The 24,305-nt window shown below is 47.4% G+C and overlaps 1 protein-coding gene across 1 annotated transcript in view; it reads left to right on the plus strand.

Annotated features, from left to right (window-relative positions):
• maml2 (mastermind like transcriptional coactivator 2) overlaps positions 1 to 4,131 on the plus strand; it is a gene marked incomplete at both ends in the record, with an annotated part of 74,026 nt that extends 69,895 nt beyond the window's left edge. The window contains 3 exons of the mRNA XM_080526723.1: positions 1,129 to 1,296; positions 2,832 to 2,940; positions 3,272 to 4,131. Of these exons, the coding sequence (XP_080382849.1) occupies positions 1,129 to 1,296; positions 2,832 to 2,940; positions 3,272 to 4,131 (1,137 nt within the window). The remainder of the gene's footprint in view (positions 1 to 1,128; positions 1,297 to 2,831; positions 2,941 to 3,271) is intronic.
• Between the last annotated feature and the right edge of the window lie 20,174 nt (positions 4,132 to 24,305).

Below are 24,305 nucleotides of genomic sequence, written 5' to 3' on the forward strand. Positions count from 1 at the left end.
ATGACCTTTAACCTTGCAATAAGTGTGTCAATGTTTTGAGCCTAATGTCCATCTGGTTGTTGCTGAAATCGGTTACCAATGCCGCTCATGCCAACCACTAGGGGGCACTACTCCCCCCCCCCCCTTTCCACAGCCTCTTTCCAGTCAGGGGGAGTGGCCTAAACTGTAGTCTAATGGTTGCCCATAATATTTGCCTGAACCTTATGATTTGTAATGAAAGTTTGCCCTCTAGTGGGACAGGTCTGTTACTGCATTTCTTTGCTTGTATTGTTGACCAACAATGATCTAGAAATGTGACTTCTGTCACCATAAGTAAGTAGCCTTGAGAACTGAGAACCAATGGTTCTGGAGCCTAACGGCCCTTATGGGGCAGGAGTCTATCTCCTGTTTCCGTAGCATGAGGCGGCTTGATGGACAAGACAAGTACACCCCCCGGACATGACGCTGGTATGTCGCAGGGTCTTACCCCCCCCCCCCCCCAATCCAACCCTTATGTCACCAGAGGAATAACCCATCCCACCCTGGGAACGAACACTTTGTTCGGCTGCCCTCGGGCAGGCGATTCAGGACCATGTCCGCAAGGACAAATAGACTGAAGCTCAGCTTCTACCCCAGGGCCATTCAGGCCCTGAACACAGCAAAGACCTAGGTTCTAGGCCCTGGACAATCTAGACAATTTGATGGCAGCTACTAGATTGTAATCAAGTGCAATCAATCAAGTGTAATCAAGTGCAAACACAACTGTGAACATTTCAAACCTGCAAACTGCGACACTTTAAATGAATGTGCAATAATACTATGTGCAATATGACAACCCTCGGGTACACAAGGTTCAGAATAGGAAAAGTTAGGATATTTATAGCATAGCATAGAGTACAGCACAGTGTTTTATTTGTATGGTATAGTATAGTGGATAGTGTATATAGCCTTTATTTATGTAAACCAGGTCTTTTCCCTTCTTGTTTTTAGTATAAAAAAAAAAATCCTAGCACCAGGTGAGCCCCCCCCCCTCCCAAATTTCGTTGTATGGTACCTGTACTATATTAATGACAATAAAGACCATTCATTCATTCATTCATTCATTCAACTTCATTCACTGTCTCTCTCCTCTGGCAGCATTCTCAGGTCATGACCCCAGGACCACGTCTGCCCTCCAACGGCATGGCAGCTCAGGCTCAGACACAGCAGCGACCCCCAGCTCCTAACAGCCAACAGAAGGCCCCTGGCCAGACCCAGACCCAGACCCAGGCCCTACAGAGACAGCTAGCCCAACAGCAACACATCATCAATGACTCTGTGAGTAGCATGTTACATTATAGAATGGATGGGTCCGGTCCATTGTCTCTATTGGTCAGTTTGGTCCATTGTCTCTATTGGTCAGTTTGCGTTCCAGCCGTTGCCGATATCCATGACATACGCAACGGCTAGATGGAATGTTGACACATCTTTTCATATTACTCCGCGTTTGTATAATATTACCGTTATCAAAGTTATATTCTTACGGTTGCTTAGCAACCGATAAACAACTGTTCAGCGGATAGTAAATAAAACATAGTTCCGTTAAAATACATTCATTAAAAGTTTGTCTTGTCTTTCTTTTGTGAAATATTGATAGATAAATGTGGTAGCCGTTGTATAAAAGCGTTATGGAACTTGAAGCCGTGGTATATCGTGGATATCGGCACAGCTAGGTTATTTATTTTAAGTACAACATATGTGACACGTTCTAATGCTTTGGTCCTCATGTCGGGATCTGATGTAATGATCAGGCTTTTCTTTCAAAAAATGTGAATACATTTCCACATTGTTGAATATCAACGACACATCGCTAGTCAACTAACACAGATTCTTGTGTGAGCCTGCTAACAATGTAAAGTAGTGTTCTAGTTAACTAGGTAGCAGTGGGGATTACTCACCCAATCCATTGCGTTGTTGCAGGGTTTTGGCTTGACTAGACAGTTTGTGTTGTGATTCTCAACAACGTTGAAATGTAGTTCCGTGTTTCAAAAGAAAAGTCAGAACATTTTGAGTGGTTGCCGACATGCGGACCAAATGATCAGTGTCACATTTACTAGTTTAAGTAGAGTTTAAGTAGAGTTGCACAAACATGTACATTTCAAGCCTGCAAACTGTGACACTTTAAATAACGTGAAACAATACTATTGTGCAATATGACAACCCTAGTCGACTATCTGTACAGTACAGTGGATTGTGTACATAGCCTTTATTTATGTAAACCAGCTCCTTCCCTTCTTGTGATTTTTGTTTCCCTTTCCTAACACCAGGGGAGCCACCCCTCCTAAATTTCGTTGTTTGGTACCTGTACTGTAGCAATGACAATAAAGTCCATTCATTAATTAATTCATTCATTCATTCATTCAGTATCCTAGTATCCTCTGTTTGTTTGTGTTTACCAACTCAAATTAATTAATTTATGCCCAGCCAAATCCATGTTTAGAGGTAGCTAGCTAACATTACATTGATCATATTCGTAAGACTTTTCACTTTTCAAAAAATGCCGGTCGAGAGAGGACACTGGCGTTGCTTGTTTTCGCCGCTTCTCTGCACAAAATCTAGATATACTTGCAGTATACAGAGTAGTAGATTGTCCTACAAAGACACTTAGATTTAGATTTAGTCATCTAAAAATTAATTAGACCCCTATACTTTCTTTTATTTCTTTTTTTGTTTCTTTTTATTTTAATACTCAATCTTTTCAGTTTGTAAAGCGTCTTTGAGTGTAGAAAAGCGCTATATACCGTAAGTCTAATGTATTATTATTATTATTATTAATAATAATAATAATATCCTCTGTTTATGTTGCGTTGCAGGACAAGGGCAGTACACAGGATCAGTTCAACCGTCATTTAACAAGACCGCCACCCGACTACAAGCAGCCCCGGAGTATGGTGGGCGGCCCACAACCAACCTTATTCACAGGTATATTATCATGTTCTGATTTATCTATCTATCTATCTCTATCTCTATCTCTATCTCTATCTCTATCTCTATCTCTCTATCTCTCTATCTCTCTATCTCTCTATCTCTCTATCTCTCTCTCTCTCTCTCTCTCTCTCTCTCTCTCTTTCTCTCTTTCTCTCTTTCTCTCTTTCTCTCTTTCTCTCTTTCTCTCTTTCTCTCCTTCTCTCTGTCTATCCTCTCTCTCTCTTTTTCTCTCTTTCTATCTATCTCTCTCTCTCTCTATCTATCTCTAGTAGTATGAATAACCCCACAGTGCTAACCGACCCTCTTATTTACTGTCTGCGTTCAGGTCTGAGTTCCTCCCAGTCGTTGCCTAGCAACGGCTCTGACCAGAGCGACCTCCAGTCCCTGACCTGCCACCTGCCTCCCAACCCGGCTGTGAAGATGAGCCCCACGTCCTCGGACAGGAGGTTCGGGAGCGGCCCCGATCCTCACCAGCAACTCCAACAACACAACAACAACAACCAGAACAGGATCGGATTAAATCAAAACAAACCCAGGTTCCCCGGGCCTAACAACAACCAAGGCAACAACAACAACAACCACACGTTCGGGGTGAGTAACGTCACCAACGTCCAGCACCCCAGGACAACAGCGGGTGGTCAACAGCCGATGGGGATGTCTGCCGCCGGGCAGGGGCTCGGCGTCATGACGAACGCTAACATGGGCTGGGCTCCGGGCGCCAAGCAAGCCAACGTCGGACTCGGGAGTCCTGGACTGGGAGTCAGGAGGCTGCCGAACCCCCTGGACATGGCTGGCCACCACTACTCACACCGGCACATAGGCCCCCCCAACCAGGTGGCTCCAGACATTGTGATGCTCCCGCTCAACCCTGGTAGTAGAGGCCCTGCTCCTAGACCCCCCCAGCCCATGATGAACCATCTACCACCGTTACCCAACCTCAGCCAGGCCTCCCCTGAGCAGAGGGTACCGGCAGGAACGTTCGCAGCGCCGAGTCACAACCCCGGAACCTTCCAGAACAACCGGGCCAACCGCCTGACCTTTGACTTCCTGCAGGAGGGGGATAACACCGTCCCGGGGATAAACACGGACTCCGACTTCATCGACTCCCTGCTGAAGTCTGGCTCTGGGAACGACGACTGGATGAAAGATATAAACTTAGACGAGATTCTTGGCAGTCATTCTTGAGTTGGCGCGCTCCCGTCGGCGGTTGGTTGACTGCACATTCTGAGCGAACACCGTTCAGAGTTCATGGCAGTGGATGACAGTTATTTCTGGTCGTGAACTCATAAGGGATTTACATTTGTAAAGATATTATTATGTAATTTTTATAAACCCCAACAATATATTATTTGTTATCCAATTATATTGTACTGTTTTGTGTATTCATGTTGAAAAAAATACTCTGTCATGTTTTAGTACTTTCAAATGTTTGTTTGTTTCAAGGGTCGTTTGAGTGAGAGCCTGACTTCCTGTGACAGTTTCTACTAGACTGTAGTCTCGTCATAACGTCAGGTCAAAGGTCAAACCCAGTATACACTGTGAAGATTAATGTGCTGTCATATTGAACGTTTTGAGTTGTATCTTATTTACTAGCCACAAACACTTTACCAGTTTTACAATTAGATATTATTCCAAACGTTTCATCTGGACTAGTTTGGTACAAGCTAAATATAATAGCCCTTTTATTTTCCATTTAATATTTAATAATCTATTGGAAAAGTAACAAGACATTATAAATAATCTAATCAATAAAATGGTTTTGAATAAACTGTGGTCTCTGCTTTTTCAGTTGAAACCTGAATGATGTGTATTTAATATTTAAACAAGGAAATACAAGGACACATTTATATATATATATATATATATATATATATATATATATATATATATATATATATGTTACGGTACATGTGGGAAAACGGTATATGTGGGAAAACTAGGGTTAGGGTTAGGTGCTAGGGGGTTAGGGTTAGACATGCCAGCATGTACCAAGTCACCCTAGCACCTAACCCTAACCCTAGTTTTCCCACATGTACCGTTTTCCCACATATACCGTAACATATACACTGTATATTATATATATATATATATCTGCACCATTTTCTTTCAGGATCTTAAAGTAGACATGTTCCTCTGTACTTTGACTGTCCTCTGTACTCTAGTTGAACTTAGGGCATGTTTATATATATATACTTTAAATCTAAAAGCTTACCAATGCCTCATATACATAACATAGAAAAGGCGCAGATCTAAATTGTGGAAATCCACTGTTTTGCTGTCTGCAGGGATTAAGGCAGGGCTGCCAAGTCTCACGCAATCACCGTGAGACTCACGCATTTCAACCAGTTCTCACGCTCTCACGCCGCATCTCTATTTCTCACGGCGAGAAATATATATATAAAATTTTTTACGGGACTTTTATTTTTGAAATTCCTTAAAAGAAAGCTACCGGACATGAGTTTCGTGGCATCTTTCTGCACGCGCGTTAACTTGAGTCTGCAATCGAAGCGGCAGGCGAGCGCTGATGGAAGAACCTGTGTTCACATGAGCTGCAAGAACGTAGCAAGCAGGGTTGCCAGATTGGGCTACTTTTGGTCACACTGGACGGCAGCTTTTAGACCGGTTGGGCTGGACATTGTCAATTCCATCTGGCAACCGTGGTAGCAAAATATGTGCATACATTACAACATCGTATCTGGTAGCCTACTGGACTGGGTTGCACCAATATGGCGTAAGTCATTACTAAACTAAACCCCTAGTTGTTACTAGTTAGTTTCAAACTAGTTGTTTACTAATTTCGGTTGCACCACGCCAATCTTTTGCCAATCTTAGCTAGAAAATACTCAGTTTTGGTAACTGTTTTTTGTTTCTCTACTGTAACATAACCAGGTACATTAATAATAATAATAATTAATAATTACAATACAAATACAACAATTGGGGGTCCCTCCCAAAACATTTGGCTGCGCTGCGCGCGCACAAAATCACCCACCAAGCCCTCATTCTGACCCAGGAAAAACCCTGGTATGTACTGTATAACATGATAGCCATCTATGAGCAATGCACTGTATATAAGATGATGACCACGGGTCTTTCTGCTGCTGACCAAGGGGCTGAGTCCTGTTGATGGGGCCAATTTTTCTTTTAGAGTCTGTAGGCTACTGTATTTGTTTATTAAGATTTCATAAATATGATATATTGTCTGAATTTTTTTCTTGTTTTATAAAATGTTATTATTTATTATTTTCATTTCTTGTGCTGGTTTATTATGAACAACATGTAAAATTGCAGGAAACTAGCACAAATAATTGGGTGGGAGAGAGGGGCCGCCGCTGCCAAAATGTACACAGTTTTGGGTCGCTCCACCGCCAAAAAATCTCACTCCAAACTTTTGGTGAAACTTGGCAGCCCTGATTAAGGTCATGTTCTCACATGAAAGTCTGAATCATGACCAGCAGCAAGTGGATGAGTTCGCAACATTGTTGCATAAATTATTTCTCTGATTTGCGTTCTCACAACCCTTCATGTAAACAAAGTAACATACGCAATCGAAGCAACAGACGTGGTAGTTGATTCACTTGATTGGTCAGAAAAATTGAAAATTGCCCGTTTGTCCCGCTCTTATCCAGATCAACACGCTGTTTGTTGTTGTTTTCCTATGGACAGCCTCGATGCGTCGTTTCTAACCGGAGCGAAACCACCATTTTCAACCGGAGCATCCGTCGGCTGTTTGCTCCGGGAGCGACTTCGAATGCGCGTTCTCACAGCTCCAAACGACGCAGAGCAAAGCGAATTTTATCCTAAACTCCGATTCCAAGTGAAGCAAATGTTCTAGTGAGAACACACCCTAAAGCAAAAAAAATATCTCCTGACTGAAGTTTTTTCAGGCCAAGTCATATTGTTATTTTAACCTCCACTATATATTTGTATTTAATAGCGTTAGCGTGATTAGCGTTAGCGTTTTCAGCTGAGTTTGCATGACAGTGCTGCTCCAGAGGAGATTAATCACTATCAGGCTGAATCCAAACTCTGATTTGATTGCAATCTTGATTAGGCTTTATTCCTAGGCTATTTCAACTAGCTATTTCTAATGCTTGCTGCACATTCATACACTCCTATAGGCTAATTTGCTTGTGTGACGTTTATAGATGTAGCCTAGGCTAGATAGTTAGGCCTAATAACGTCGGCTTGTGTGCCTATTTGTGAGTTCCCGCACAGACGTGATGGAATACAGGTTCAAGTTTTTATTGACTACATAGGCTACACCAGGGGTCTCACAGAGATACTTTCAAAAACTAAAAGTGTCAGAGAGCTACTCATGTCTTCATTTATTCACACAACATATCAAAACACTCTTAAATTCATCATTAGCTCTGTTTCAAATGTCAATGTGTAAGCTCACTATCTTCACATCATAGACACATCTTCTTTATTCATTTATCAATGCATCACCTCCATTCACATATCAAAAGCTTATCATGTTATGGTCCACATGTGTATTGTAACCAGGGAGTAGCTAAAGGACTGTAGAATTTTAGGAAGGGCTGGTTATCTAACTAACTCTGAGCTAAATCGGCAGTGTAGGAGGATAGAGGCAGGGGGCGCCAGCAACCCTTTAGACTAGCATATCACAGTTATATATATATCATATATTATAATACAAGCTATAACTCAGTTAATCACACTATAAGACAATACTTAAACCCAATACTAGATTTGCTGTTAAACTAAACAATACAGACAACTAAACACACAGCAATGTATCAAATATAAACAAACACATTTATTTATACAAATTATATATACATCCCAATATACTCCCTCCCCGCCGGCCACACACACACTCACTCACTCACTCACACACAGTACCTGGCCTGAAAAGGCTTAGAGTCCCGGACTGAAAATGAGCGCGTTGAGGCCTGGTTGGAGCTCGTATGTGATTCGAGGAAGGCAGCAGATAAGGGGGGGGAGTGACGTTGCAATTTGAAGGGAAAGGGGCGTCTTCGTAGTAAACGACGAGGTGTGAATGGTTCAGGTCCGGTGGTCCACGGTCAGCTCCGGTGGTGTTAGCGGTCGGTCGCAATCCACCTCGGAGGCGACGGCTTTGTTTGGCTTTGGTCTCGCTATGCACCAACGTTAGCAGCCGGCGGCTAGCAAGGCTGGCTAACGGTGACACAGCTAAACTGGGCTAGCGCTGTTAACTCACTAAACTCCGAACTCCCGCGGTGATGCGGGTAGCTAGTGATTTACTATTAACAGTCGATGTTAAAGGCAGGTCTCCTAGACAGCATCACACAGTACACAGTAATGAGTTCACCTTGACGAGGCTGAATTCAGCTATGCTTGGTCGACTTTGTGACTGACAGGAGTAACTTCTCATTCATCTTCACTCTAACGCACAGACCACCTCCGTAGCTATAGATACCAACCGAACATACATCAAGTCACGTACGCCAATCAAAACCACGCCCACTAATCTGGCGCTTGCACAATACTGAACAAATCTAAGACAGAACTTATACAATTACAATAACAATACATACACCTTCATGAAAACGTACATGAATAGTATGGAAAATAATTAAGGAAATAACAGGGGCAAAATAGGGCTGATTTGGGGAAACTAACTGGCTCTAAATTGTGGGCCTTCATAACAGCCGCCCCATGAAACCCTCGGTTTCATTTAACTATGGAAGGCACACTGGCTAGGCTGCTCTAGCAGCGTGAGGTATGAGGTGATAGTGTCCTTTGTAATTTGAGGGAGCTCAATCAGGCGTGCCACCGGTCGGGTGTAAGTGCGACCACCAACGTCCACGATGGCCGTCCGCACCCTTCCATCCGGACCCGGCAGGACCTTGGTCACTCTGCCTGTCTGCCAGGCGGCGCGTGGAAGGGACTGGTCGATCACCAGTACCACGGCACCTTCGGACAAGTTGTCTCTCTCCCTCGTCCACTTCTGCCTGACTTGCAGGGTCGGCAGGTAGTGCAGTATGAACTGCCTCCAAAACTGGTCCGCGAGCACCTGGCTGTGCCTCCACCATCTTCTTCCGGTGAGCTCTGCAGGGTCGTAGACTACCTGAGGCAGTGCAGAGTCTCGCCGCCCCATCAGCAAGAAGTTGGGCGTAATGGGATCCAGATCTGCTACATCACTGGAGGTATAGCCTAGGGGCCGGGAGTTCAAGATGCCCTCAATCTCTGCTAGTACAGTCTCGAGCACCTCATCGGTAGGCACCTTCTGTCCGAGAATGGTACGTAGGACGTTCTTTACTGAGCGAATCTCCCGCTCCCAGGCTCCCCCGAAGTGTGGAGCATTTGGGGGGTTGAACTCAAACTTCACTTGCTGGGAGGCGAGTCTGTCACGGGCCTCCTCAGTCATCGCAGCGTAGCTCGCCCTCAGCTCGGCCTCACCACCGACGAAGTTGGTGCCTCTGTCCGACCGGAGGGTCTTAGGGGTCCCTCGCCTGGAGGTGAACCTCTTGAAGGACATGAGGAAGCTGTCGCTTGTGAGCTGGTGCAGAACTTCAAGGTGCATTGCTCTCGTCGTCAGGCACGTGTAGATGATGCCCCACCGCTTTTCGGAGGCTCGCCGGTTTCGGACTAGGAGTGGCCCGAAACAGTCGACCCCAGTAGAGTGGAACGGAGCCTGTCTCAGTCGCAGCCGGTCCTCGGGCAGATCGGACATCATGGGCTGCGGCGGCGTGGCTCGCCACCTCTGGCAGTCCGAGCAGGACCTTTGATATCTCCGTACCGCCTCCCGTCCATGGAGTATCCAGAATCTCCGTCGTACCTCCGCGAAGACACGCTCTCCACCCGCGTGCTGCACTTTGTCATCATGGTGCTTGATGACCAATCTGGTGACCTGATGCTTAGTGGGAAGCACGATGGGATGCTTCGTGTCTAGGTCTAGATCTTGAGCGCGGCGCAGTCTGCCACCCACGCGAATGAGAACACCGTCGAGCTCTGGAGCTAAGCCGCGGAGTCTACTGTCCGAGGGGATCGGCTTCCCTTTCTCGAGACACTCCAGCTCTCGGGAGAAGGCATCCTGTTGGGCACTCTGCAGCACCAGGAGCTCCGCCGCGGTGTAATCTTCGGCGCTGAGCGTAGTATCTAGGGGTAGACCGGCCTTGGAGCAGAACATCCTCTTCTGCAGCTCTTCGAGCGTCTCACACTCCTCTCCCGGAGTAGTCTCAGGGTCTACGACCTGGGTGGCTCCGCAGAACAACGTCTTACGCAGCTCTTTGTCCTCTCTGTCTTCTGCTAACGCCGGCGTGGCTGGCCACTCTGATTCCCGCTCCTGTAGGAAGTCTGGTCCCGTGTGATACAGGTGGGGCTCAGCCAGATCCTGGAGAGTTGCCCCTCTCGTGATGACGTCAGCAGGGTTCCTCTTGGTGTCTACATAACGCCAGCAGTTCACCTCAGTCAACTCCAGAATCTCTGCGACTCGGGTGCCCACGAACACTTTATACCGACATGAGCTGGACTTCAACCACTGGAGGACGGTAGTTGAGTCTGACCACATGGTGACGCTCATCAGAGGTAGCTGGAGCTCGTCGAGCAGGAACCTTCCCAGTTGCGCGCCGTTCAGGGCAGCACACAGCTCCAGTCTTGGGATGGACTGTTGCTTTTTCGGCGCCACTCGGGAACGTGCCAGGACAAACGAGACGTGGACTTCACCTCCAAGCTCTGCCGCTCTGACGTATGCCACGGACCCGTACGCCATCTCCGAGGCGTCGCAGAATACATGTAGCGTGATGACACTCCTCTCTAGGTCCGTGGAGGGAGGGAAGTAGCTCCGCTGCAGCTTGATGTGCTGGAGAGTGGGAAGTTCCTGCTCCCAGGCCTTCCACTTCTCTTCTAGGTGACGAGGCAGAGGATCGTCCCATCCTCGTTCTTGGGCCCACAGCTCCCGGACAAGCACCTTGGCCATCGTCGTGAAGGGAGCGATATATCCCAGTGGGTCGTACTGGCTCGCTAGAGTGCTGTATATCGTTCTCATCGTGACGCGTTGGGGCTTGGCAGGCTTATTGCGATAGCGTAGAGTGTCGGTCTGGAACTGCCAGATAAGTCCGAGCGTCATCTCCTGAGCATCATCTGGTGAGTGAGAGACCCAAGCCTCGCTGCTGGTCGAGGTGGCCTCCTCCGGGAGGTCTCTGATGACTTGCGGGTCGTTGCTGGCCCACTGGCAGATCTCAAATCCACCCTCCTGGAGATGAGCACGCAGGTCCTGGACTAGCTGGCGGGCTTCCGTGGCTGTCTTCGAACTGTGGAGGCAGTTGTCCACGTAAAAGCTCTTATGGACGGCGTCAAACACTCCAGGAGGTGCCGTCTCCTGCGCGGCGTGAGTCTGTAGCGCATAGGTGGCGCAACAGGGGCTGCAGGTTGTCCCGAAGGGTAGCACCTCCCACTGGTAGATAGAGGGGTCGGGGTCGCTCGGGTCCTCTCTCCAGAGAAACCTCATGAGTGGCTTGTCTTCCTCCAACATCCTGACCTGGTGAAACATTCGCTTAATGTCACCACTGACTGCGATCGGCTGCTGACGGAATCGCACCAGAACTCCCAAGAGGGCTGGGGTCAAGGTTGGACCAGGGAGAAGATAGTGGTTGAGGTTGAGCTTCCCCACCTGGTAGCTACAGTTGAAGACCACTCGGTTCTTCCCGTTGTGGTGAACATTGTGGTGCGGGAGGTACCAAGACTCGGCACTCTGGTTCGCCTCGGCTGGCTCAAGCTTCTTCACCAGACCGGACTCCGTCAGTTTCTTCATCTCCGTTCTGTAAGAAGCAGCAAGGACCTCGTCCTTCCTCATACGCTTCTCAGTGCTGGTCAGACACTGTAGGACGGTTCGAGGGGATACTCGAAACTCTGGCATGGGTTCTCTTCGGAGTAGTGGTGTGACGTATCTCTTCACGCCCTGGACTTCGATACGCACTGTCTTTGCTTTAAGGAGGTCTATGGCGTAGACGTCCTCCTTTGACCGTACGTAGAGCTTCTCATTCTTGTAGGGCGCAACGTCTAGCGTCCACAGCTTCTGGACGTTGTCTAGTAGCGCCGCATTCATGGAGTCCACACTGGTGTGAAGGCAGTTGATGGTCTGCACTTCTTCGGTTCGGACATGGAGGGATGACGTAGCTCTCCCGTCTCTATCTCTCCACTCGGTAGCGCCTTGGAGGGCCCACCCAAGCGCAGTCTTAACAGCCATCGGGCAGCCTCGTGGTCCTCTCAGCGGAGGACGGAGCGACACGATCAGTGCAGCGTTGTCCGAGCCGATGAGAAGGGTTGGCTCCGCTCCTTCTATCGGATGTAGGTCTACTCGCCGTAGGTGGGAATATCTTGCGCGTAATCTCTCCAGGGGGTAGTCGTAGCGGGAGAGCGCTAGCTGGTCTGCGGTGAAGACATTCTGAAGCCGATATCTGTCCGACGGCCGCCCCGCCGGGGAGATAGAGAAGTTGATTCTCGCTCCGGTGACCTCTTTAAGGTCGCGACGTATCGTGCGCAGAGTCAGCTTCTCCTCAGTCCCTTGGAGCCCCAACTGGCGCACTGCCTCCTGGAGAAGGATGGTCCGTTCCGACCCGTCGTCTAGAACGGCGTACGTGTCGTACACAGCGTTGTTGTGGTGAAGTCGGACCTTCACCACCTTCAGTAGGACCTTGGAGCCGCTGCTCTGGGTTGGGTCTAGATAGTAGACAGGTGTTTCCTCTTCCGGTGCGCTACCGGACCTAGGGCTTCTGGTGCCCTCCGTGGACCTGGCGAGGGAGACCTCGTGTAGGATGTTGAGGTGGACCTCCTCACAGCGGTTGCACTTTCTCCTCAAGGTGCAGTTCTTAGCCAGATGGTCGCGCCCACAGTTCCAGCACCTCTTGTTCTCCTCGAGCCACCTCTGCTTGGCCTCGGTACTCAGGTTGTTGAAGTCACTGCACTCATTGAACCAGTGCTCGCTGGTGCAGTACGGACATGGCGGTGGACCTCTCCGTCCCTTTTGAGGGGGTTGAGAGGAATCCTTTCCCTCAGGTCGGGCTTTCCTCTCTCTCCGAGGCTCCTCCTCCGTGTGCAGCACTCCTACTGGGCGTCCTCTGTTCGAGCTCGGCCTGTCCCAGCGGTCTCCCTTCTCCCTCTCCTTCTTCGGCTCAGCGTAACCCATGGCGTCTACGTTGGTGTCATGCACTTCCTCCAGTAGGAACTCCGCGAAGGCAGCCATGCTCAGACCCAACTTCCCGGGGTTACGAACGCGCTGCTGTCGCCGGAACCTCTCCTGCCGGAAGCGTGGGATCTTGCGGAGCAGCCGCTCTACGTTGGAGGTGCTGTTGATCTCGCTGGCGCCAGCTGGGCCCTGCGTCTTCAGCATTCCAACCAAGGTGTGCACGCGGAGCGCGAAGTCATCCAGCGCCCGTTCATCCTTGATGGGGGCCTGCTGTTCGAGGGCTTGCAGTTCAGCAAGGGCGTGGTTCCAGGGACGACCGTAGCGGGCATCCAAGTCGGCGAGCGCTCTGGTGTAAGGTGTCGGTGCGGAGGCATGGGCCAGAACCATGTTGTGGGCTCTGGGGTTCCTCACATGCTGAAGGAGAATCGCATATTTGTAGGACTCTGAGCAGGAGTCGTCCAAGAGCGTGTCTAGGCAGATGCGTAGTTCCACATACTGGCTCCTGTCCTCGTCCTTGAAGAAGGGGAACTTGGGTCCCTCCACCTGGGGAAACATCCTGTAGTGGATGATCGGGGCTGGAGTGACGGTCTGGGTGTCCGGCCTGCATGCCTTTTGGTTCACTGGAGGACCTAGGGGTGTGCTACGCTCTTGGGGAATGGCTCCCCTCCCGGGCAGCGACGCTGGCTCCCTCTGGGCCGCGTAGCGGTCGGGTCCCTGGTCCTCTTCCTTCAAGGTGGTCAGCTGGGCCTGTAGTTGGACAGTCATGGCGGGGGTCATGGAGCCATCGGCGGGGGGTTCAGGAGATGGCACTCGAGAGGGCCGTGCGGATGATGCTCTGGAGCTACGGGCCGACGGAGCTCTGCTGATGCACACGTCGCGCATGGTCTGCATCACTTCCTCCATCTTCTCCGCGTGCAGTTGCTCTCTCTCCATCTGGAGGCGGTCGCGCTCCATCTGGAGGCGTTCACGTTCTAGCGCCTCCTGGCGCTGCCTCTCCGCCGCGCGTTCCGCCCCCTCCATCTGGAGGCGCTCGCGCTCGAACTGGATGCGTTCCCTCTCTAACGCCTCCTGGCGCTGTCTCTCCGCCGCACGTTCCGCTCCTTCCATCTGGAGGCGTTCACGCTCGAACTGGAGGCGTTCCCGCTCTAACGCCATCTCGGCCTGTTGGCGCATACATTCTGACAGCGCGGCACTACTCCCTCTGGAGTGCATGCTATCCGCCCCAGAGGCAGAACTGCCCACGGAAACCCTGGACCGGGAGGAAGCCACTGAACGGCAGGAGCTAGGTCTCGAGCGCGCCGTACTGGGAGGCAGATCGTTAAGGCTGAGGCCCTCCCTCTTCCGCCCGCAGGCGCTGTCAGACCGGGCCTCTCCTTCCTGCTCTTCCGTTTCTACGGCAAAACCCTGCTGTTCTGCCATCTCATCCTCAGGCTGGTGCTCTTTGATGGCTGTCTCGGTGCTAGCCACCCGCGCGCCGGCGGACACCTCGGCCTCTCCGACCACTGTATCCCGTGGAGTGCGCTCCTCACTACCACTCAGTGAGCTTTCGAGCTCAAGCTCATACTCTTGTAACCTCTGAGGCAACCGCGGGACTCTCTGTGGTCGTAGCTCTGGCTCAGGGGGCGGAGAAGGGGGGGTAACTGTCTTGTCTGGTTGGCTGCGCTCAGCCATGCTATCACTACACAACCTATCCGGCTCGAAGGACCAATTGTAACCAGGGAGTAGCTAAAGGACTGTAGAATTTTAGGAAGGGCTGGTTATCTAACTAACTCTGAGCTAAATCGGCAGTGTAGGAGGATAGAGGCAGGGGGCGCCAGCAACCCTTTAGACTAGCATATCACAGTTATATATATATCATATATTATAATACAAGCTATAACTCAGTTAATCACACTATAAGACAATACTTAAACCCAATACTAGATTTGCTGTTAAACTAAACAATACAGACAACTAAACACACAGCAATGTATCAAATATAAACAAACACATTTATTTATACAAATTATATATACATCCCAATATACTCCCTCCCCGCCGGCCACACACACACTCACTCACTCACTCACACACAGTACCTGGCCTGAAAAGGCTTAGAGTCCCGGACTGAAAATGAGCGCGTTGAGGCCTGGTTGGAGCTCGTATGTGATTCGAGGAAGGCAGCAGATAAGGGGGGGGAGTGACGTTGCAATTTGAAGGGAAAGGGGCGTCTTCGTAGTAAACGACGAGGTGTGAATGGTTCAGGTCCGGTGGTCCACGGTCAGCTCCGGTGGTGTTAGCGGTCGGTCGCAATCCACCTCGGAGGCGACGGCTTTGTTTGGCTTTGGTCTCGCTATGCGCCAACGTTAGCAGCCGGCGGATAGCAAGGCTGGCTAACGGTGACACAGCTAAACTGGGCTAGCGCTGTTAACTCACTAAACTCCGAACTCCCGCGGTGATGCGGGTAGCTAGTGATTTACTATTAACAGTCGATGTTAAAGGCAGGTCTCCTAGACAGCATCACACAGTACACAGTAATGAGTTCACCTTGACGAGGCTGAATTCAGCTATGCTTGGTCGACTTTGTGACTGACAGGAGTAACTTCTCATTCATCTTCACTCTAACGCACAGACCACCTCCGTAGCTATAGATACCAACCGAACATACATCAAGTCACGTACGCCAATCAAAACCACGCCCACTAATCTGGCGCTTGCACAATACTGAACAAATCTAAGACAGAACTTATACAATTACAATAACAATACATACACCTTCATGAAAACGTACATGAATAGTATGGAAAATAATTAAGGAAATAACAGGGGCAAAATAGGGCTGATTTGGGGAAACTAACTGGCTCTAAATTGTGGGCCTTCATAACATGTATAATAAGTATATTTACATCAAAGTCAAAGACAATATCAAAAAAAAATGTTTTGTTTAGGCCTCGTTTTTTCTCCTTAAATGTATTTTCTGTATCCATATAGCAATGTATCACATCACCTCCATTCACATATCAAAAGCTTATCCTGTTATGGTCCACATGTGTGTAATAATATATAAGTGCATTCTTGCGTTTCAAGTCTTCAGCCAGAGTACATTAGTATTTTTTTAACTTATAACTATTAATGAACACAGAACTATATACTATTAATGAACACAGAACTATATACTATTATTGAACACAGAACTATATACTATTAATGAACACAGAACTATTCTTCTTTGTTCTTTGTGTGTGCATGTGTGTAATAAGTGTATTCACTCTTTCCTAATTCCTGCACTCAGTGAGATGACTGGCACTGCATGGAGTCTACAAGAGAGGGCTATGCTGGAGTGTATCCACTTAGGTTCACTCTTATAGAGAAGTATATACAAATAATAAAGTAAAAAAAAAAAAAAAAAAAAAATATATCATACTCCTATGTTTTACTTTATTATTGTTTCCCTTAGTATGATAATAATATATCATACTATACTATATCATATTAATACTAATTAATACCATACTATGTCATATTAAGGAAGAAAAATAATAAAGTGAAAACAAACAAAAAAAAGAGCATAGTATGATATATTATATTATTATTTTTTCTTTCACTTTATAATTGTTTTCCTTAGTGTTATGTTCGTAGTGTGTTTGTGTGTGTGTTCTGTTTGTTTCCTGTGTTTCTCCCAGGTGATTGTCCTTCCTCCTGCCTATCGCCATGGTGACGGCCTGATTGGGCACACCTGTGACACACATCTGTGCTCAATCCTCAATCAAGGTGGAGGTGGAGGATAAAAGCCTGGGAGAGACACTCAGATGGAGCCAGTGGGCCAGACGACAACTTGAGAGTTGTGTGTGTGCAGTTAAAACTTTAGTCTGTTACTATAGTCTGTTACTGTGGTCTGTTACTGTGGTCTGTTACAGTGTGTTCTGCTGTAGTATCTTTCTGTGTGTTTGGGTTAAAGTTCTAGTCTGTTACTGTGTGTTCTACTGTAGTTTGCTACGGTGTGTCCTACTATAGTATGTTTCTGTGTGTTTGTTACTAGTTAGCTTAAGCTACCACCATTAGTGTGCTGCTGTGTGTTGCTACGGTCTCTAGTGTGTGTGATTTTGACTCCTCCTTGTAGAGGGAGTGTGTTTGTTATTCTTGTGTTTTGAGTCACTTAATTAATTGAGTTAATTGGTTCACTCTTGTTTCATTGGTAACTGTTTATTACTTGGCTAGCTTTCTAAATGTTTCACTTTATTCTTTTTTTCCTTAGAATGATAATAATATATCATACTATAATTCTAGCAAAAAAAATATAAAAACATATTTTGTTTCCGTAGTATGATAGGGAAAGGGGTAAAGAGAAACCTAGGATATAAAGGGAAAACTAGGATAGAGAGACACTTAGGATATAAAGGGAAAACCTCGGATAGAGAGGGAAACCTAGGATAGAGAGGGAAACCTAGGATAGAGGGAAACCTAGGATATAGAGAGAGAAACCTAGGATATAGAGAGAAACCTAGGATATAAATGGAATATAATATTATATATTCTTGTCATTCTAAGGAAAAACTATAAAGTGAGAAAAAAAGAAAAAAAAGAACATACTATGTTACTACTATATATCCTAGGTTTCTCGCTCTATCTTAGGTTTCCCTTTATATCCTAGGTTTCCCTTTATATCCTAGGTTTCCCTTTATATCCTAGGTTTCTCTCTATATCCTAGGTTTCCCTTTATATCCTAGGTTTCTCTCTATATCCTAGGTTTCCCTTTATATCCTAGGTTTTCCAATATAATGTTAAATGTTATTTTCTTTGTTTTTTTTTCACTTTATTATTTGTGTTCCTTAGTATGATGATAATATATAATATTATACTATAGAATGTTAGAATGATCATATAATGATAAAAAATAATGAAGTGAAAAAAATGACAAAAAGAACATAGTATACTGATCTGTTGTGTAGGACTAGATGTTGATATCCCTCGATAGATACATACTTAAGGCACCGATGAGACTCTGTGGTGTTCAAATGAGCGATGGCATCCTTTGGGTTGTCAAGTGGGCGCCCTCCTTCATGAATGTTTCGCTGATAAGCCCACGACACCTCCAGAGGGTTCAGCAGTGAATCCCAGCGTCCCAGGTTCACTCCCTAGATGCGATCAGCTCATTTGAACGCCCGGGTCGAGTCCTTTCTCTTCATCCACAGCCACTGGCTCCCCTTTTCAGCAGCCCTGGAGAGGTCCTTGATTGCCTGCCGGTGGGCCTTCCCTCGCACTCCCATCTCCCTGAGTAGCCTGGATGTTGAGGTGGCTACGAACCCTCTGCAGCCTACTTCCACTGGGCGTACCTTCACTGTCCAGCCTTGTTGTTGGGCATCTGCTGCGAGTTCAGTGTACCTCAGCCTCTTCCGCTCGTAGGCCTCCTCCACTGCACCCTCCCAGGGCACAGTGAGCTCGATGATGTAAACGAGCTTGAGCGAGGCTGACCACAGCACAAGGTCTGGTCGCAGGTTGGTGGATGCGATCTCAGCTGGGAAGCAGAGTTTCTTGTCCAAGTCTGCCAGCAGCTTCCAGTCCCGTGCTCTGCCCAGCTACCCAGTGTCTGGTCTTATGGTGGTGAGGCTGGCTTGACCCTCGCCCTCCCGAACAAATGGTGCTGGCTGCCACCGGGATGACGGGGGAGGAAGGGCGTTCACACTTGTCCGTTGACTTTCCAGCACTGCTGCAAGACACTTTAGCACCTGGTCGTGCCGCCAGGTGTAACGGCCTTGGGTGAGGCTGGTCTTGCATCCCACTAAGATGTGCTTCAGTGTTGCTGGACTTTGACAGAGGGCACGTGGGGTCTTCGCCATACCACTGGCTTAGGTTTGCAGGAGAAGGCAGGACATCGTAGGCAGCCCTGATGGTGAAACTCGCCCTGAATGCCTCCATCTCCCACAGATCTTTCCAGGAGATGTTCCTCTTTTCCACTCCTTCCCATGCCATCCACTGCCCTTGCTTTGCCTGCGCCACAGCTTTTGCGCGCCTTCCTGCTTCCTCTTCCCGACGTACCTCTTGGACCACCAGCTTGCGTCTCTGAGATGGATTGGCCTTGCTCCAGGCCGGTGTACTAATCCCGAGGCCAAGACCACTCCTCCCCTCCGCCCACAATGTCCCTGTGTCTGAGTGCTGCCTTTGCCTGCTCAGTTGCAGCCAATGGGGTCCACTTCCTCCCAGTGGCCAGGATGGGGGCAGCTTGGGCTACAAATGGATCATTCGAATCCAGAAGCATCATCTCCAGTCTGACTTTGGCACACTTGTACTCCTCTGTCAGACTGGAAATGGGCAGGTGTAACATCCCTTTGCCGTAGAGCCCAGTGCTGCTGAGGCACCTGGGAAGGCCAAGCCACTTCCTTGCATATGAGTTGACCAGTCTCTCCAGCTTTTCCACCTTTGAGAGAGGAACTTCATAGAGGGTTAGTGGCCACAGGAGACGTGGAAGTAGTCCATACTGCATGCACCAGAGCTTCAGCTTGCCAGGAAGCAGGGTTCTGTCGATGTTCTCCAGGCCGCTGGCTACCTCCTTCCTGAGCTGTTCTACTTGCTCTTTATCTTTGAGGGAGGCATCATACCAACGACCTAGGCTCTTCACAGGCTTCTCGGAGACCGTTGGAATGGGTTCTTCGCCAATGTGGAAGCGGTGGTCTGACAGCTTCCCCTTGACAATGGAGATGCTTCTGGACTTGCTCGGCTTGATCTTCATGCGAGCCAACTCAATGTTTTCCTGGAGCTTTCTTAGTAGCCGTACTGTGCAAGCCTTGGTCGTGGTGAGTGTTGTGAGGTCATCCATGTAGGCTCTGATCGGCGGCAGCCTCAGCCCAGGTCTTATTCGCTGTCCGCCAACCACCCATCGAGAGGCCCGAATAATGACCTCCATGGCCAGGGTGAAGGCCAGCGGGGAGATGGTGCAGCCGGCCATGATTCCCACTTCCAGATGTTGCCATGCTGTGGTGTACTCTGCTGTGGTCACGCAGAGCTGGACTTCCTGGAAGTAGGCCTTGACAAGGGTTGTGAGAGCTGGTGGGATCCTGAAGTAGTCGAAGGCTGTCCACAGGAGGTTGTGAGGGACTGAGCCAAAGGCATTCGTGAGATCCAGGAACACCACGTGGAGATCCGTTCCCTCCTTCTTGGCGACCTGGATCTGATGCCAGATGACACTAGCATGTTCGACACACCCTGAGAAGCCTGAGATGCCTGCTTTCTGGATTGACGTGTCAATCAGGTTGTTTCTTTGCAGGTATCCTGCCAGCCTATGAGCGACCACGCTGAAGAAGATTTTTCCCTCGACATTTAGAAGGCTGATCTGTCGGAACTGTCCGATTTCTGTTGAGTCCTTTTCCTTGGGGATAAGGATCCCTCCGGCTCTCCGCCAGGACGTTGGTATCGCCTTCTTTTGCCACACAACTTTCATCAGCTTCCAGAGGAATCTCAGGACATCTGGTGCGTTTTTGTAGAGCCTGTATGGAACTCCGTTGGGACCTGGAGCTGACGCGGCCCTTGCTCTACGCACAGTGTTGTCTACTTCACTCCACCTGGGTGGACTGATATCTAGTTCGTGCTCTGGTGGATTGACTGGTGGCATGTCAGGTGGGAGCATGACCTCTTCCTGGTGTCGGTCATCTGTGCAGCCCTTTTTCAGATGTTCTTCCAGGTGGGCCTTTGCCACTGAGAGACTTCCGCTCTTCTCCTTTGTGAAGAGAGTCTTCACAAATTTGAAAGGATCTTTGTAGAAGCGTGATCTTGTTTGCTCCTTCCTTCTGCGCCTCTTCAGGAGGTTTTCAGCTCTCCTCAGTGTTGCAAGCCTGCTCTTAATCTCTTCCTGCAGCAGGTTTATTCCCTCCTTCTCCTCCTCTGTGGCCTTCCTCCATTGCTTCTTCAGCTGCCTTCTCTCCTTGACTAGTCGGTCTATTTCTGTCTGCCTTCTGGACTTGGTGGGAATTGACTGAGTAGATCGTTTGCATTCGACCACTCCGAACTGTTCCACTCCATAGGCATAGATGAGGTTGCCCATTCTCTCCAACTTCTTCATGGTGGTGCCTCTGATCCCTTCTAGGATGTTGCAGAGATCAGTGTTGACCTCCTTCCACAGCGTCTTGTTGCAGGACTTTGGCCACTTGACTAATGGCCTTCGCCCCTGGATCTTCTTCTCTGCAGGTGGTCGTGATGTGTTGGATTCAGGTTGCTCTCCTGTGCCTTGTTCTTCCTCCTCTGGGACAGGGGTGTTGATGTCCTGCAGACTGTGGTGTGTGTCCTGCTGCTGAACTTCAGTCGACTGACTCGGCCTGCTTCTCAAAAAGTAGCTGTCGATGCGACTTCCCTGTTGACCCTTCTTTAGGCACCCTTTCTTGCCCTAGTGTATCTTCAGGCCATGGGTGGAAGTAACCTTTGTCCAGCCACATACGCAGTTCTGGAGCGTGTGTCCTGCTGTTTTGTCTTAGAATGATAATAATATATCATATTATACTATAGAATGATAGAATAATCATATGATAAAAATGATAAAAACAAATTAGTGAAAAGAAATGAAAAAAAGAACATAGTATACTATATGTACTATACATAGTATACCCCCGTCCACCCCAGCAACTACATCGTAAAGTTTGCAGACGACACCACCGTGGTGGGATGTATCTCGGGGAGGGGACGAGGCGGCGTACAGGGATGAGGTAGAGCAACTGAGCAAGCTGTGCAAGGTTAACAACCTGCTGCTAAACAAGTCAAAGACCCAGGAATTCATCGTAGACTTCAGGAGGAAAAAGTCCGAGATCCAGCCCCTGCTCATCGACGGAGAGAGCGTGGAGAGAGTCTCAACCCTCCGATTCCTGGGACACAACATGCGGGATGACCTGGCCTGGAAGGACAACCCTAAAGGCACCATCAAGAGGGCACAACAGCGGCTATACACCCTGAGATGCCTCAGGAAACAACACAACAAGCAGGAGATACTGGTGGCCTTCTACCACGGCGCAGTGGAGAGCATCCTCACCTTCGGCATCTCCAACTGGTTCCACAGCTGCACAACAGCGGAGAGAAACGAGCTACAGAGAGTCGTGAGAACAGCACAGAAGATCACCGGCGCCCCCCTCCCCTCTCTGGAGGAGCTGTACAACACACGCTGTCTCAGGAGGGCCTCCAAGATCTCCAGGGACCCGACCCACCCTGGGCACGTACACTTTGTCAAGCTGCCCTCGAACAGGAGGTACAGGACCCCGGCCGCTAAGACAAACAGACTGAAGGACTGCTTCTACCACAGGGCCGTCAAGGCCCTGAACACAGAAAAGGCCTAAGTTCTGGGCCCAGGACAGTCCGGACGGATTGTATGGCAGCTAGTGCTGAGGCACAAACATGTACATTTTCAAGCCTGCAAACTGTGACACTTTAAAATAATGTGAAAAAATACTCTTTGTGCAATATGACAACCCTAGTTGACTATCTGTGCAGTATAGTACAGTGGATTGTGTACATAGCCTTTATTGATGTAAACCAGCTCCTTACCTTCTTGTGATTTTATGCATCTATGCTTTTTCTAAAATGTGTTTTCTTTTTCCTTTCCTAACACCAGGGGAGCCACCCCTCCTAAATTTCGTTGTTTGGTACCTGTACTGTAGCAATGACAAATAAAGTCCATTCCATTCCATGTTCTTTTTTCATTTTTTAAAACTCGTTTATTTTTTCCTTAGAATGATAATAATATATCATATTATACTATAGAATGTTAGAATGATCATAGAATGATAAAAAAAAATATAAAGTGAAAAAAAAGTATTCATGTAAGCTTCACAAAAAACTACTGACTATATTACATCATAATATATCATTATGTTCTTTTTTCATTTTTTAAAACTCATTTATTTTGTCCTTAGAATGATAATAATATATCATATTATACTATAGAATGTTAGAATGATCATAGAATGATAAAAAAAATATAAAGTGAAAAAAAGTATTCATGTAAGCTTCACAAAAAACTACTGACTATATTACATCATAATATATCATACTATACTAACATATATTTTATCTTCAAAAAGCTTACCAATGCCTCATATACATAACATAAGATAGGCGCACATCTAAGTTGTGGAAATCCACTGTGTTGCTGTCTGAGAGGGGCAACACTCCGTGTGTGTGTGTGTGTGTGCGCCTGTCAGTCGGCTACTATTCAAGACACTCCCAATGTGCATGCAGGATCTAATGCCTCTGTAATACAAATCATATAATCGTGAGATGATTATAAGTACAGTATCTTACCTGTATGGATGTAATGAAGATTATACCCAGTAAACAAAGAGTCCAAAAGACGTCCTCAGGAATGCCGGAATGTGGGTTCAGATGACGTCTTTCTAGGACATCCAGATGACGTCTTTAGGACGTCTTACGGACTACAGAAGGACTATCTGGACGTCCTAGAAAGACGTCACCTGAACCCACATTCCGGCTTCCCTGAGGACGTCTTTTGGACTCTTTGCTTACTGGGTAAACGGTAAATATAAATAGATAAGACATTTGATCAGAAGCAGAACACAGTAAGTATTACCACAAAGTATATACTTTATTTCAGGCCAATTTTAAAGTATTATATAAAGAGTATAGTGTAACAGAATTTATTTTCTAAAATACATGCACATACAGTATATCTATTACAAAATTAACAGATCATCGTTACTGAATATTTTGTGTGCATTTAGAAAGATCTAAATACCAATCTTTTAACTTGCGTGATTAGTACTACTGCTACAAAGACAGTCAACAGTTACTATATTCTGCCAATTACACACTAACTAAGCATAACATCACGCTCGTGACAAATACATCATTTAGTCCAAATTCTGGAGATGTGCATTACAAGCACTGTAGTGTACCACCATTTAAAATAAAATAAAAAAAAGATTTAAAATCACTTAACTTGTATTGTTCTCTTAAAACACTGGTTTCCCTATACAACAGTCGCCATCCGAACTATACTTGACGGCAGATAATCAATATCTAATGGAAATGTCTGAAACAGATCGTTTTCATGGTAACACAGTCTTTTTTTTTATTTTCTCTCTGATCTAAAAACATTTGTTCTGTAAAAGTTAAATCCTGCCACTTTTAGCATCTTGGCTATGTACATCAACGTGAGTATGTACTTTGTCACATAATTGCATCATCAAGATGTACTCATGTTAAAGACCCCTCTATGGTAGGCAGACCACCGTAGATGACTGAACTAGCGGAT

This window comes from Nansenia antarctica, assembly GCF_963989245.1.
Source record: "Nansenia antarctica genome assembly, chromosome: 1".
NCBI lineage: Eukaryota > Metazoa > Chordata > Actinopteri > Argentiniformes > Microstomatidae > Nansenia > Nansenia antarctica.